The following is a 16,581-nucleotide window of genomic DNA, read 5'->3' on the forward strand; positions in this document are numbered from 1 at the left end:
TATGTGATCAGCATACACTGCAGTTCATTCATGAACCAGGCTCAAAATTTAAACTACAATTCCACTTTTATTGAAAAATTATGTATTCCTATCTTGATAGAATTTAATATTTACATTCACTATTAAATTTGTCTTGTCATTGCAAGTAGACCATTCTAATAAAAAATGAAAAAAAAAAAAAAAAAAGAAAGAAAGAAAAAAGACAAACAGATCGCTATTCATCAGAATTGGCAATAATTCTCTGGCTCTCTTCTCATTTCTTAAAAAAAAAAGATGAAGCAGCTGTAAAAAGCTTTTTAGCTTAAATTGGGACTCATAAGACCTTTAGTTGGTCAACCTGCAGTACATTAATCCTGTGCATGAGAAGAAATTTGAGAAAGGAGGTGATGATGGCATTACATTCCTTGAGAAGCACAGAGGACTGTCTCAGAGTACAGCAACAGAGGAATGGAGAAAGAAAAACTTGTCCTGTATGGAGTTAAATGTGACAAGGTGATGGGTTTAGCATGCATTTTTATGTATTTGGTTGAGAGGGAAAGAATCATTGAGGCTAGTTCTGATAAATGTTTACTATGAAATAATTTACAGAAGATATATCAACAGATACTAAATGCACATGTGAAAGTGGTTGGAGTAAGAAGCATTAATCAGTCTAATTGCTCTCTTTTGTGTTGCATCAAGCATTTTTAGGGAACTTTTTTTTTTTTTTTTTGTTAATTTGGTGATGGCATCCTTCAGTGTTTCATCACTTTCTGTGTGGAAGTTTGGGATAATGGCTACGTATTTTTTGATTAAGTCATGCACTGTCAACATATGCTACGGAGCTGGCTGGTATCAGTGGTAGGTAATTTTTCCATTGAGGTGCTGATTGTTTGTAGTTCTGTTCTAGTTTGGCTTCAATTGATGATTGCGAGATAAAGTTTTGTCAATAGTTAAATGTTAAAATCTAGCTCCCACATATCAATGCATTTTCCTAAGTTCAGGAACTTAGCTTTACTTAGTTACAAAGTAAAATTCTACTTGACAAGAAGTTATATTGAATTTACAATCAAGTATTTAGTATCATATGCTGTTTAAAACTCATTATTTGGAATGAATAAAGCACAGAGAAACAATTAAACACAAGTTTAATGGATTCTGTATTTTGTCTGTCACAATCTTAAAATTGTAAAGACACACACACACACAAAGCAATAAGAAAGGAGTGCCCTCTAAAGATGCAGTTGGCTAGCCTTTGCTGTTGGGCAGGAGGGTTAAGAATTAAACTTACCAATACTTGGAATACTTTAACAGAATCATATTTATTGAGATTAGGTTGGGTTTTCAAATTTGCTGTTGATTCTAAGATGTCTTTCAATTTATATTTGTTGCAATGAAGCACAGTTGTTTTTTTTTTTAATTTGATTCTGTGCAAGGTATCCACAAGATATGATCTGCTAGACCTGACTGACTATGGTTAAGGCAGAGGATACATTTTTTGTAGTTCTTCTAGATGAATGTTGGCAGATATCCCAATTTGATCCTAACAAGATGATTTGCAAGAACAAGGAAGCTTGTTCTTGTTCAGAGGGACGGATCCTCATGAGAGCAGACAAGGGCAGCCAGCTTTAGATGAGACTTGAAATCAAGTACGAGATTACCTGTGTGGGTAGGTTTTCTGTAAACTGAGAAAGAAAGGGTGCCACTGGGAAGATACGAACATTCCCATCATCTCTGCCCCCTCAACACTGATGTTAATCAAAACTTTGTCAATAGAGCTACCAACCTCTGTTTCCAAGGTTTCCCTTTCAGCTGAACTCTCCTTAATTCAGCAGGCCTTCCTGTGCAATAGTTACAATGCCAAGAGAATTGATTGCTCCTCCCACCTTCTGAAATTCCTCTCAACATACAGTCCACAGTAATAATGCTATTACTATTTCCTATATCAAGCTATTTATTCCTGGCTATTTTTTCTGGGGGATCTCAGAAAAAATAGCCAGAACTTTCCACTCCCTCACCTGTTTGTTCCAGGTGTTTACAAGGTTCCTTGTGCTTGCAAATTATCTTATGGTTAAACTGCGATATCTGCCACCATCCATCTGGAAAAGCAAAAGAAATACATCTGCTGCCACAACAATGGTCAGTCAGGCCTAGCTGACCATGCTTGGATACTTTGCACAGATCAAATAGGGGAAAGAAAAAAAAAAATACCATGCTTCACTGAAACAAATATATACTTGAAAGACTTTTCTTAAAATAAGCAGACAATTTGAAAAACCATAATCTTAATACGTATAGTTGTGTTCAAGTTTTCCCAATCTTGGGAAGATGAATTCTAAGGCCTCTCATCCAACAGCACCCATAGAAGGCTATCCCTCAAACTACTTTAGTCTTAACTTTTTTTTCCCTCACTTATTTTGATTGCTTTTTGTATGTATTTTACATTTTAAGACTATATCCCTGATGATGTCTATGATAGATGAAATAAGATCCATTAAACTTGTTTGTTTCTCTGAACCATTAAGTGAGAAGTTACATTTTTGTTCCATTCTTTCATCCAAGTGGAAGCAAAAAAATAAATAAATAAAAATAGCACATGAAATTTCTTCGCAACTAGAATAGTTATATTCTGTATCAGAGATAGTTATTGGAAGTTTTTTTTTCACTTTACAAAGTAAATTACACAGTATACTTGACAAGTTATTCTTGTTTAATCCTTTTATCCAGAATATTTTAATAATAAGGTAATACAATTTTTTATTATTTGCATATGAAAAATATATGGCTTCTGCATTAAATATCAAAATCATTCTGGGTAGTGACTCTTCCATAATATAATGCATAGCAATATACATATCCAAAAGGAAGCATGCTTTACATTTGAGATAGGACAATTAGCCCAAGTGCTCACTCAATATACTGTCAACACACATTAAACCTATATAGCACACTTTAAAGAGAGTATAAAAAACCTAATACACTGGCATAAGGGTCAGTTTTGACATCTTCTCTCTATTCACTAATGTTCCTCTGAAGGACAGACAACCTGTTGGATTCTTGGCATTCTCAGTTTATGGAAACTCCCCCCCCCCCACACACACACAGGCAGATACATTCACCAACAGTGACCCCCTCCCTCCTAACGGTATGGTAAAATTAAAACCCTGTATAAAGCAACACTGATCATAATGCACTCTCCACTGAACTTGAACACATTCACATCACATTCTTAGCCAATGGTTACAATCCAACCAAATCCAAAAATACTAAAATCCCCAAACCACATTCCCCTCCAGAAAAGACCACGCTAAATCTATTACCATCCCATATATCCAAGGCACATTTGAAAAACTTACAAAAATTCTTAAAAGATGCAACCTTATAACCATTCACAGACCATAAGGGGAGGGAAAAAAAAAATTGGCATCCTTATTCGTTCACCCAAAGACCAAGCAAACAGACATGACAGTCAACATCAGAATTGTTGAACACAAAGAAGACTACATTCAGTTTCAAAACTACAGTCAACTCAGGGCTTGCCAACCATGCACCACAAGATACTATGGAAAAAGGCTCCCTTACTCCACAAAAGGAAATTCAAATACAAAAGAATGTTCTTGAAATCTGCCTCAGCTTTAAAGAACTATCCTAACCTCAATAAATATGGCTGTATAAAACTGCTTCAAAAGCATTCACCCTGAGAACTTCAACCAAAGAACACCCATCCCAACCCACGTTTAGGATTTTAGACTCACCTTTGTTGTTTCTGCTTCAGTCATGCTGATGTAGTTCATGCATGCATATATAAATTTATTCACCATTTCCTGATGAAGGCGATTTGACTTTTCCAAATACTGGAAGTATTTGGGTTTTTTTTAAAATTAATATGTAGTATTCATTGTTAATTTTCTTAAATAATACTGTTATGGATGACCAGAGAATAAGTCTTTCCACCAGAATCAAGACAACTGATGAAGTACACATTCTCTATAAATCAAGTAGCTCAGTTACTCACACTTAGATAAAGGATTAAATTATAATTTCTTGTCAAGTACAATACAATTTACATGTATGTTGCAGTTATTGAACACTGCTTCATTTAGTTCCAAAATAACAGTATTTCCTAAAGATCTGTCTCTCCCCTCCCCCTGCCTATCCACAGTAACTAACATACATGTGAAGATGTACACTTACCACATAAAAGTATAATGAGTGGGCTAAGAATTAGATAATCTAGGTGGCATCTACCATCTTAGGGATTTTATCTTCCATATGTGACTTTTTTTTTTCTTTTTTTGTAAACATGAACTTAAATAATCAACATTTTCCATTCCGGTTGGCCAAGTGATTAGTGTATCTGCTCTCCAACTTACGGATCACAGGTTCGAATCCCACTGTAGGCATGAATGTGATCGTCTTTAGGTGGGAGATGAATTTCATTGCCTGGTGTGAGACAACCACCCTGCTTATTGGAGGTCTGAAAAACATGAAAAAATTCCATGTTTGCTCTCTAGGGCAGGGTTATTGGACTATGTAAAAAATAAATAAAATACAAAAAAAAATTAACATACTATTCTTCTATGTAACGAAAAATGTTTTTAGAAATTAGTTATGATTACCTTGTTTTTCCTTCAAAAGCTTCCATGTAGCTGTGCTAGTAAAAGTCACCAACATGTGGAGGTAAAGCATCAATGGCTTGGTATCTTGAGGACATTCCGGCTGAAATTATTTATTTGGTTTACATGATTTTCAGGTGCTTCCCGTTTTATGACATATCCACAACTAACTGAAATCACACTTAAACTGCATTAAACACGAATTCCAATTAGACTGAATAAACAATTTATAAAGAACTGCTCATGATTTCTGATTACAGGTAAAAGCTTCATATAACATGACATTATCTCTCCATATCCTAATAAGAGAATCTAGAGATGTCACTCATTCATTCTCTCTCTCACACACACAGCATCTTAGAGTACAAGTAGTGATACAGAGACAACTGCAAATCTGAAGCAAAGCCAGACCAAGAATTAAATATTCATCCACAAGAGGATGAGGGATTATTCTTCTAGTATACTGTTTTTGAATGTTTGCTTTTCTAGAACCAACCAAAAGATATGATGACACTCAAATGGATGTTTAGCATCAAATACAGAATATAAAAAAGTAGTTGCACAATAATTTCATCAGCTACAATCATTTTATTATGACTGTACTTAATATCACTTTTTCTGGTATATAAAAACATTATACAGCAAGATTACAAGCAGGTACCAGGCAACAAGAGAAAAGTGACCAGCATAATAAGGAAAGCAAAGTCAGATGATAAGCAGCCAAAGGAAATCAAAAAAATTACTTCACTATATAGTGAGTTAAAGCAAGAATGAGTAAGAAATGACTAAGATTTTTTTTTTTTTGTTCTAAAAATGACTTCTCTTCTGCTCAACTCCTGACACCTTATAAATTCCAAATCCACCCAACTGTAGAATATTGTTCTCACATCTGAGGCGGCACACAAAAAAATCTCACTCAGAATGCCTGCTCACAGAATCAATTCACATAATAATCCCGACTCCCTCCAACTGCTGTCCCATTGACAATATTTCTACATTACGTCTTTTCTATAGGTATTTCTGAGGAAGCTGCTCCAGTGAAATGACCACCATCATTCCTTCACTTTCCTCTAATCATGTACAAATACAGTCAACGCTAATCAACATCCATAACTGGTTCAGCTCCAAACTCACTAAACCAGCTTTTCACCTTCCTTCATTCCACATTTGCCCCAGTGAATAAAAACAATAAACTCTTTAGAAACATTAACAAATTCCTTTCTTCCCTCTAATCCCTTGCAAACACACAATGCTATGATGTTATCGGTCTTGAAAGTTCCTATGCATGATTTATATTAAATATTTATTTATTTAAAAATAACATTAGTCTCTTCTATAACTGCATAACAGTTGCCACCTTCATTAGTCCTTACTGATTTGTCCACTAGTTTGTATATTTACACCTGAAGAAATTCTGTGTAATTAGGATGAAACGTCATATTACCAATTAAAATAATGTTATCAACTTATTCCAGTGTTCTGCCTGAAACTTTAGTCAAATATTCATGAACCAGCAAAGTCTACTTACCATATAAATTTTAAAAAATAATTGAATTTTAAGATAAGGGATAATACATCCCATATTGTTTCTTAGCCAAATAAGAAACTCAAAGAGTTTCATGCCAAATATAGAAACTATATAAAGTTGGGCGATTCCAAGCATAAGCAAATACCTGGATACTGCAGCAACTGACCCTTTAGGTAGTGCAAGCTGAGGCAACTCATGACAAAGGTGGAGCAAGCTCTGATCACTATTCTTGATATTTATCCATAATGTGAACTTAGCTCCTAAGAGCTGTATTACTGTTCTACATTATGAGAGAAGGTCACTACCCAGACCGGTTTTATTGAGGTCTCATCAGTGAGTAGGTAGTGTTGGATTCTAATTAAGTAGAAAATAGAATAAATGTTATTTGATTCAGAATCCAACATGATTTTCCATCACAAATGCTGTGTTTGTAAATATTATTTAATGTAAATAACGTAAATTATAATTTGATATCATATAACTACCTTAATTATAACAAATATTTAATTATTTAATCAAAGAAATGTGTTAATGGTAAATAGATTCTGTATTAAATATTACTAAGCTATTTTATTTATTGTTATGTCAATATTATAAAAACTTGTGTTTGCAATATTAACTACGCATTTATTGAAAAGCAAATATTCTAATTATTCCTATTTGTGTATAAAGCTTAACATATGTAATGACTCAATGTAGTAGCATAGCCTTGTCTAACATTGGCGAGAATGTTTATGTTTGTCTGTTGTCATGGAGATGCGTGAAATAAACGAGCACGAGTGGAACAGAGCGTGGACTAAAGAGAGAATAAAAAAATAGATAAGTAAGGAGTTGGGACGGAAACTTGGAAGTGAAAGGAAGCAGGGTGATAAAATAAAGAAGTAGAAGTAAATAAAAGGTTCTTAAGGGTAGGAGTTAAGTGGATAATTTTTATAAGTGAGCAAGAACGTAACGAATTTTATAGTTTGCTGAAAGTGAAATCAGTAGTAATAATAGAAGGAAAATTAAAGCTACAATCGGATAAAGTAAAAAGCTGAACATTCAAGGAAGAATTCTGAATAAACCCAGCTGATTTAGTATTGCAGCTTATTTCCGATTTGCCATAAAGAGACCCTCACAGTGTTTTAATCAATTTAAGAGTGGTAATAAGGATAGTTGAAGTGCCCTGTAATTGATGTCAAGAATTCTGAAGCATAATTGATAGTGCTTTAAGTATAACTGCGAAAAAGTTTTGTAGATGTGTTTTTATTCTTTAAGTGTAATAAGTGAATTCCAGAAGTTTGCTCACAACATATTAGATGTTCTAGGAACCATTTCCGGTAAGGTTTATCATAGTGTATTATTAACTTTAACTGTGGAAACCCTTCGTGATTTAAGAGTTGGAGATAAGAATTGTTTGAAAGATATTTTCAGCTATTAGATCCTGTAATATTTTGAACTTATAGCATGACTAAAAAATGTGTGAAAACTAATTAGATTGGATGTTCAGTTATATTCATTTAAGTGTAAAAACTTTATAACCCAGAAGCTAAGAAGGTGTATGTGAAGACTTGGAAGATTGTGCTAATGTAATTAACTTGACTTAATGTTTGACTTATTTCTATTGTTTAAAAATTAGAAGTAAAATTTATGTAAGTGTTATATGACCTATATTAAATGTTTTATTTGTTAACCTAACTGTTGTATTTGCCTGAAATTCTTTTTACTGCACCGTTCACAAAAATTCGAATCTAGCGGGAATCCCAAAGAGAGAGAGAAAATAAATACTTCAGCCTGAATGAATGAAAGACTGCTAACTAATTTTGAATTGATCCTACTATTTCATATAGACTTATCTAAGGATAGAGTGGCGCAGTATAATAGAAATTTCTCTACCCTTAGATTAGTGATCAATTTACAATTAGTTTTCTTTTATTTTATGAAAGTGACTTTTAACAAGATGGCGGATTCGAACATCAAGAAATGTTTCATTTGTTAATGACGGTCACAACCCAGACCGGTTTTATTGAGGTCTCATCAGTGAGTAGGTAGACCTAGTACTCACTGATGAGACCTCAATAAAGGTTGAAACCGGTCTGGGTAGTGACCCTCTCTCATAATGTAGAACAGTAATACAGCTCCTAGAAGCTAAGTTCACATTATGGATAAATATCAAGAATAGTGATCGGAGCTTGCTCCACCTTTGTCATGAGTTGCCTCAGCTTGCACTACCTAAAGGGTCAGTTGCTGCAGTATCCAGGTATTTGCTTACGCTTGGAATCGCCCAACTTTATATAGTTTCTTATTCGGCTAAGAAACAATATGGGATGTAATATCCCTTATCTTAAACAAGTTAATTTGCCGAATTGAAGCCTTTGGCTCTTCATATAATTAATAATTGAATTTTAATTTTTTTTAATACTTAAAATGCAAATATGGCCATAGTATCAGATAACATATCAATCCTCATATTACATGGAAAGTACAAGAGAATTATCATTGCCACTGACTAGGCGTGTCAAGTCTCAGCACTGGTAAAGTCCCAACAGAGTTGAAGTAGGGCAAATAGTTCTGTTACATAGATGAAAAATCAATATGAAAGTATTAAATTACAGATGAATTAGTATCTCAGAGGTACTGATCAAAGTTAAAATACAAGAATGGGGAGATAAGAATATGATTCAGTATGGGGTACAGCATGGTTTTGTTAAATATAAGTCACGTCTTAGTAGTTTGCTCACTTTATATTACAGTGATGGTTGAATCGGTTAAAGGGAAAAAAAACAGATATGAAGTGGTGATATAGATATAAGTATGGCTGATTAACAGATAACAATAATATATGGAGCAACAGACAACAAAGCATTTGACAAATAGTGTGATGGTTAAGATGGATAAAGGGAATTGCTACACAATGATACCACTGGATTTTACAAAGGCATCTGGCAGAATACTATATTTAACTGTTACACAAATTGGAGCAATGGGGGATAGATATGAAGCCACTGATATGGTGGCTGATGTAAAGAAGAGTTAAGGAGGAGAAGAATCCAGGAGAAGGTAGGTGACTGGCAGTGTGCTACAGAGTTCTGTGCTTATTTGGCTAATGCTATTTAATTTGTATATAAAATTGTACAAAACAATTAGGGGCTGCTTAAGGGTCAAAGCTGTATAACTGAGAGGAGACCTCCACATAGCCTTTAAAAGAATGCAGAGAACCGACCAGGGCTTCTGACCTAATGTCCAATCCTCACCTTCTTGTGATGCACCCTGATGGGTATCTCCTGGATACTGAATGAACGAGGATGGGCTGGCAATTTGGGATTCAGCCGACCAAATTTTATTCTTATTGGTTAAACCAAAATAAAAAATGATACAACATGACAAAATTTCATGCTGGCTAGGGCATCGCCCGGTTAAACAAGGCCCCCCGTTATTTTCGCCAGGGAACCAGGGCGAACAGCGAAAAGTCAGCTACTGGAACAAATCTGAAAGCACAACTCAACATCACCAGAGTTAAAGATCGGTACTATCAACATAAGAAGCCTGAATGGCAAAGAAATGGAGCTAGCTGAAGAATTAGATAAGTACCAGATCGACATAATAGAGGTGACTGAAACAAAAAACACAAAAACTGGCGAGATCTTTCTGAGCAATAAATACAAAATGTTATATTCAGGTAATGACAATCAAGGAAATGAAGGAGTAGCCATAGTATTCAACACAAAATACGAGGCTAATCATCTTGAATGGCAGGCAGTCTCAAGTAGAGTAATGTGGGCAAATATGAGAATGGGGAACTGGAAAATGAGATTTATTTGTGGCTATGGCCCCACAGAAGGTTCTACTAAGGTAGAAGTGGAGGAATTTTTTGATGCTTTAGAAAAAGCAACTGACACAATGAAAAAGGAAAAGTTGGTCCTTGTTGGGGATCTAAATAGCAGAGTAGGAAATGATTGTCAGACATACAAAAATATTTTGGGAAAATTTGGAGAAAAGAGCAAAGCTAATAATAATGGCAAATATCTGTTAGATTTCTGCTCATGACATGGACTTGGTTATTACTAACACCATGTTCCAAAAAATGTAAAAATGTTGACAAATTCACATGGAGAGGAGGCAAGGAATAAGAAAAGTCTCATTGACTATGTTATTGTTGATAGTGATGTTTTCTCCCTGGTGCAGGACACCAGAGTGTACAGAGGATTTGAAGTTGGAAGTGATCACTATTTAGTCTTGAGCAGGATAAAATTGAATTTCATACTGAAAAGAATAACATGTAAGAAAGTTAAAGGGAGATGGTAAATCCCTTTTTATTTTATAGCTGGGTACGAAAAACGGGATTTAATATCTCCCTTTAACTTAACTTGCATCGCTGGTAAAATAGCCTTTTGGCTTATTATTGTAGTAATAACATGTAAGAAAGTTTTAAAGTGAATAAAAGTTGAGCATCTCTCAGGTGTGAACTGTAGACTAAAATACACAAAGATTATTGAAGAAAAAATGAAAGTTTGAGAACAGGAACCAAACCTTGTAGATTCAGTGGCAAGACTTGAAGAAAACCCTGATTGATTCAGCCAGAGAAGCATGTGGTGAGGTTGTCTGTAAGGATAGAAAAATTAGAACTTCATGAAGGACACAGGAAGTTAAAGAGCCAGTGAAGGAAAAGAAGAAAGCACATCAAAGTTCCTGGCAAATAAGTCAGCTTGTGCTCTTAGAGAATACAGAGACAAATGTAAGAAAGCTAAACAGTGTGTAAAACTAGCTAAACAAAAGTCATGGGAGGACTTTAGCAAGAACATAGAAAATAAATATCAAGAAGGTGGCAAAATATTCTAGAGTTTGTTGAAGAAGCTTAGGAATGGAGGAAAGAGTGCTGTAAAAGGAGTTAGAGATGATAAAGGTGACATGAAAATGGGAGAAAAAGATATCCTTGAAGATGGAGTAAATAAAATAAATAAAAGTTGAGCATCTCTCAGATGTGAACTGTAGACTAAAATACACAAAGATTATTGAAGAAAAAATGAAAGAGTTTGAGAACAGGAACTTCAAATTACTTCAAAAAAATTGCTAAATGAAACAAGTAGTGATAGCACAGTGGTAAAAAGCACTCAACAGGCATACTGTCAGGAATATATATCCATACTTGAAGTAGAAAAAGCCATGAAAGGTTTGAAATGTGGAAAGGCAGCAGGAGTAGATGATATTCAACCAGAAATGCTCAAGTATGATGGTATAAAAGTCTTACAGTGGCTGCATTGCATAGTTCAAAAAGCCTGAACAGAGGGACAAATTCCCGATGATTTGAGTAGAGCTCTCATAGTACCCATATATAAAAAGGGAAATAAAACTGAATGTTAGAATTACAGAGGTATATCCCTACTGAGTGTTCCTGGTAAGATATATGCAAGTATACTTGAGAAACGGCCGAAAAGAATTGTGGAAGAAAAGCTTAGTGAAGAACAAGCTGGATTCAGGCTAAATAGAGGCTATAGTTCAGGTCTTCACTTTACGACAAATAGTTGAAAAATCGTGGGAATATAACAAAGATCTGTATTTAAGTTTTGTCGATCTGACAAAGGCATATGACAAGGTGCCAAGAGAGAAGCTATTCAGTATGCTACAGTTATATTGTGTCAGTGGGGCATTATATCAAGCAATACTTAGTCTTTATTTGAGTTGGAAGTCAGCAGTTAGAATTGAAGGAAGTACAGGAAGATGGTTTAATGTTAAATCTGGTGTGTGAGACAAGGATGTACATTATCCCCTCTGTTATTCATTATCTATATGGATCACATTATGAAGGAAAGTGGTATTAAACATGATATCAGAATTGGAGATGTTAATGTCAGCTGTTTGCTTTATGCAGACGATGTTATACTTCTAAATAAATCCGCTACAAGTTTGCAAGATTCCCGGACTAAATTGAATAACTGTTGTAATAGATATGGTATGAAGGTCAGCAATAAAAAGACAAAGACAATGAAAATAGGCAGAATCATTGAAAATGTCAACTGCAAATGGAGAACCTGTGTAACAAGTAAAACATTTCAGCTACTTAGGCACGATTTTTACTGAAGATGGTAAATTAAATATAAAAATAGACAACAGAATCAACAAAGCTGGTATGGTAGGAAGTCAATTGAATAAATTCATATGGAATAAGTGAGAAATTAGTCGGAACACTAAATTAGCTGTATACAAGACAGTGTTCAAACCAGTTTTAACTTATGGATCTGAGAGTAATAGATATTAATCTATTACTCTCAGAAGTAAATCATTTGACCAAAGACTAGAGACCGCAGATATGAAAGTCCTGAGAAAGATTAGAGGCGTGAACAGATGGCATCAATGGCAACATCATATTAAAAACGAGGATATTAGGAAAGAACTTGACATTGCCAGCATCCAGGAATGCGTTAACAGAGCTTATCTCAGGTGGTATGGTCACTTAAACAGAATGGGCGAGGAAAGATTAGCAAAACAAGTGTTTTCTGCCAGGTTTGCAGGAAAACGACCCAGAGGAAGACCAAGATATAGGTGGATTGATACGGTACAAAGTGACTTAGATGATAGAAATATAAGATCTGATAATGTTGAAGTCTTGATAAGTAACAGACTGATTTGGAGGAAAATTGCAGATAGGAAGTTAGTAATGATGTAAATTTTTCATGTAGTACTATCATATCCTGTACACCCCTTGAGGGTACATGGCAGGAATATGATGATGATGAATTGTACAAAACATCTGTAATGTGAATTGAGTGGCAATGGGAGCAAATATGCTCAAAACAAATTAGCCAATCAGGCCCAGAAGAATCGCAAGTAGTTTTTTTTGATATGTGGCAAAAAGAGAAAAACAAAAAGATTATGGTATGCTAATGGATGATATTTGTATACTGGGCAGAGAATATAGTTTGAGGTATTCAAGTAATTCATCAAGGATTTCATTCTCATAAGTGTGACACAAGGTGCTTAACTGTATAGGGTATGGTGGAAGAGGATGTGACAGTAAGCAGCAGGTACATGAGGAAAATTAAGTTAACTTTATATCAGTGAAGCAACAGGATTATGACATATCACCATATCTTAAGGGAATGAGCCATGGAGCTAATGGAGGTTTGGCATACATCTTGTAAAAACGCAAGTCCTGAAAGAGTGGAAATATGGCAAAATATTTTGTTCCAACAAAATTTACAAGGATAGTAATGAGATCAATGCTAAAACTGTAGGCCTCTGTGTGTGTGTGGGGGGGGGGAGTTAAGGTATTTCTGTGATGGTCAGCATGGTTATCTTAGCAGGAGATCACATTTTACCAATCTAGGAAATATGATGAATGCATTGGACAAGAGAGAGATGCATAAATAGTGTATTATTAGATTTTATAAAGTTTCTCTGGCAGATTACACAAGTTGATAACTGAACTGGAAGAGATGAGATTAGATACTAAATTAGTGATACCATCCTGTCAGATGGGAACCAGAATTCAAAAAGAAATTCACTAGTAGTATGCAAAGAGATTTTTTTTTGGGGGGGGGGGATATATAATTTCAATTAAGATCATTACTATCTTCAGCAAACTATTAACTTGCCAGTCTGGTTAGTTGGCCGAGTAGTTACGTGTATCCTCTCTCCAGCCAAATATCATGTGTTCGAATACTGCTACTGGTATGGATATTTGTATCCATACCAGTAACCTCACCACCTCATTTAGTAGAGGTCTGAAGTGGCTTGAAAAAGTTTCATGTTTGGTCTCTAGAGCAAGGTTTCCAAGGCTATGTAAAAAAATTAATAAAAAGCAAAAAATCCTTAGTACACCTATGGTATGTCCACTTTGATAAGTTATGGAAACTACTAGTGTTAAGAATAATTACTTTAATTTCCTGATTTTGACCTTCATATTGTCATCATTTGGAGTACTCACACATGCGGTATGCATTTGTGTGTTACACAGCTTGGAAAGAAGTCGATGGACATCCCTATGGGTAAGGTGCACTGTGCCATGTATTGAGTCGCGTGTTTATAGCCAGTATAAATTGGAGGAATATGATGCTCCCTAGTCAGTGCAACTGTGTCCAGGTGAAATGGCTATGAGAAGGGAATCAATGGAGTTTGAAAAGACATTGTGAGAGGATGCCTGGTTGCTGACCTATCATCTACTCGGCAAATTGTTGATAAATTGGAGCATGCCAGATTAATCAGGGATACAATACAGAGATAAAATCGCAGGGAGTCGACTGCAAATGCTACCCACAGTGAATGACTCACCAAACTCAATGAACAGTATATTATGCAAAAACTGCCATTTGTTGGCTGACACACTGAATGTTGAGCTCCAGGCATCAACTGGAACACAAATCTGCACAAAAACATTCAGAACTGAGGATCACAACATGGGTTTCCATGGTAGGACTGCAATATGCAAAGCCCCATATTAACCAAACCAACAAGCTGTGTCGTCTTCAGTGGTGCAAACAGCATGTACAGTGGGATGTGAAAGCTTGGAAAGCTGTGTTATGGAGTGACAAAACATGCTACACAAACCCTCTACTGAGCAAATGGACCTGCATGGGTGTGGCAGATGCCCAGTGAATGTCTCTTACCAGAGTGTGTAATCCCAACAATGAAATTCAGAGGTGGCAGTGGTATGGTCCTTGTTTTCCTGGTTTGGCCTCTGACCTCTGTATGTGGCATCATGAACACTGAACTCAGAGGTACATGAACATTCTGGACTATGCAATGCTGCCTACTTTGTGGCAGCACTATGGAATTGACCTTATCTCTTTCAGCAAAACAATGCACTGTGTCACAAGACTGCTGCTATAACTGTGTGGTTTGTGGACATGAACATCACCACACTTGACTGGCCTCCACAGAGCCCTGATCTCAACCCTACTGAACATCTGTGTGATGAACTGGAGCATCAGGTGAGTTCAAGAGAAGTATAGCCGACAACAGTCCAGGACCTCATTACATGCCTACAATAAGAATGGTCTAAAATTCCGAGTGACCACTATTGCATACATGGGAAAGTATGCCCTGTAGGATTGCTGTAATCATCAACAGCAAAAGGACATCCTACATCTTAAGGTGGGCACCATGCATGTTTGTTCCTCACAGCATGGTGTCTGGTGAATTCTTGTCAAGCAGTTTGTTTATATATACAGAGACAAGCTACATTACAATTCAAACAGTATGCAGTCAATGATTTGATCAACCATTATGCTACTGGCTTCATCGCAAATATAAAACCCTACATCCAAGCTTTTTTTTTTTTTTTTTATATAATATGGTCAGAGAACATGTTCACTTTTTAATACAGCAATAGTGGTGGTCTGATCAATAATTTAACATAACTGTTTGTTATATTAAGGCTAAGATCCTAGAAACAACTACAGTCTTAATTATAATCTATAAGAACTCTTACAACAAAATGTTATGTGGCTAGAATATGTGCCATCTATAGTCTTGAAATTTAAAACATCAGTATTTTTAAGATTAGAGTGGGTGATTAGAATTTCATACGCTTCATTAAATTTACAGTCATCAGGTTTTGGTTTAATATAATGAACAATTCTATGTAGAGTATTCAAGAGCATGATCATAAAGATCAGATTTACCATAGTAAATCTGACCTTTATGATCATATGAACATAAACGTGTCTTCTATGTTTATTTTTCTGGATAAGTATTGTGCATCCAGTTTTACCTATATAAAGCAAGTTACAGGTACATTGAATATAGTTGAATGCAGGGTGGGTCAGGGGATCTTCGGAGGAGTTGAATAGTTTTTTTAGTTTTGTAAGAGGTTTAAAAGGTAGTATTTGTGTAGTATAGTGGTTATTTTAGCAGATATCCCTTTAATGTATGGAATGGCTACACTTTTCTTGTAATTAAAAATTGATTTTTAAAAAATTTTCACACTTGAAAGTGATTTGTCAGTTTTGATATATCTGCTCTTTTCACAAATGACAATTCCTCTTTTGCAGGACAAATTTCTGCCAATATTACAGCACTCTCTTCCCACGTACTACGTTCTGGTTATTTTGTCTGGAAAATACTTTTTACCTGCAAAAAGAAGGCATAGCCATGGGCTTACTGTTACCCCCCCCCCCAACACACACACCCAATTATAAAACTTTTGGGATGAATGCGAGTACAGAAATGATTATGCTGTAAAAAAGTCATAATATAAAATTATAATTATTTTTACAATGCAATGCTGAATGTAATTTCACAAGTTTCAGACTCAAATGGGTTGGTAATTACATTACACAAAGGAAACTATGGGTCCAAGGGGATGTTGAAATGCATGTGCACAAATGTCAGAAGTATCTGAAATAAGGGAGAAGTTACAAAATTTTAAGTCTGAGGAGATGGTGTAAAAGCTCTCAGGATATGTAACATATCACGGTCGCTTTTGCATGTTTTTCTATGGAGATTGCACGTAAAGAAATGTCAAATTTTGTTTGTAATAAT

The 16,581-nt window shown here is 35.3% G+C and overlaps 1 protein-coding gene across 4 annotated transcripts in view; it reads right to left on the reverse strand.

The window, feature by feature from the left end:
• LOC150108868 (ubiquitin-protein ligase E3B) overlaps positions 1-16,581 on the reverse strand; it is a 552,093-nt gene that overhangs the window by 386,773 nt on the left and 148,739 nt on the right. For 3 of the 4 annotated variants that reach the window (XM_090410488.1, XM_090410470.1, XM_090410479.1), the window contains exon 7: positions 4,599-4,698. The exons of the other annotated variant lie outside the window; for it this stretch is intronic. In XM_090410488.1, the coding sequence (XP_090266614.1) occupies positions 4,599-4,698 (100 nt within the window). The remainder of the gene's footprint in view (positions 1-4,598; positions 4,699-16,581) is intronic. 4 annotated transcript variants of the gene reach the window in all.

Source organism: Typopeltis vanoorti, chromosome 2, assembly GCF_054136105.1.
Source record: "Typopeltis vanoorti isolate ZY-2024b chromosome 2, IOZ_Tvanoo_1.0, whole genome shotgun sequence".
Classification (NCBI taxonomy): domain Eukaryota; kingdom Metazoa; phylum Arthropoda; class Arachnida; order Uropygi; family Thelyphonidae; genus Typopeltis; species Typopeltis vanoorti.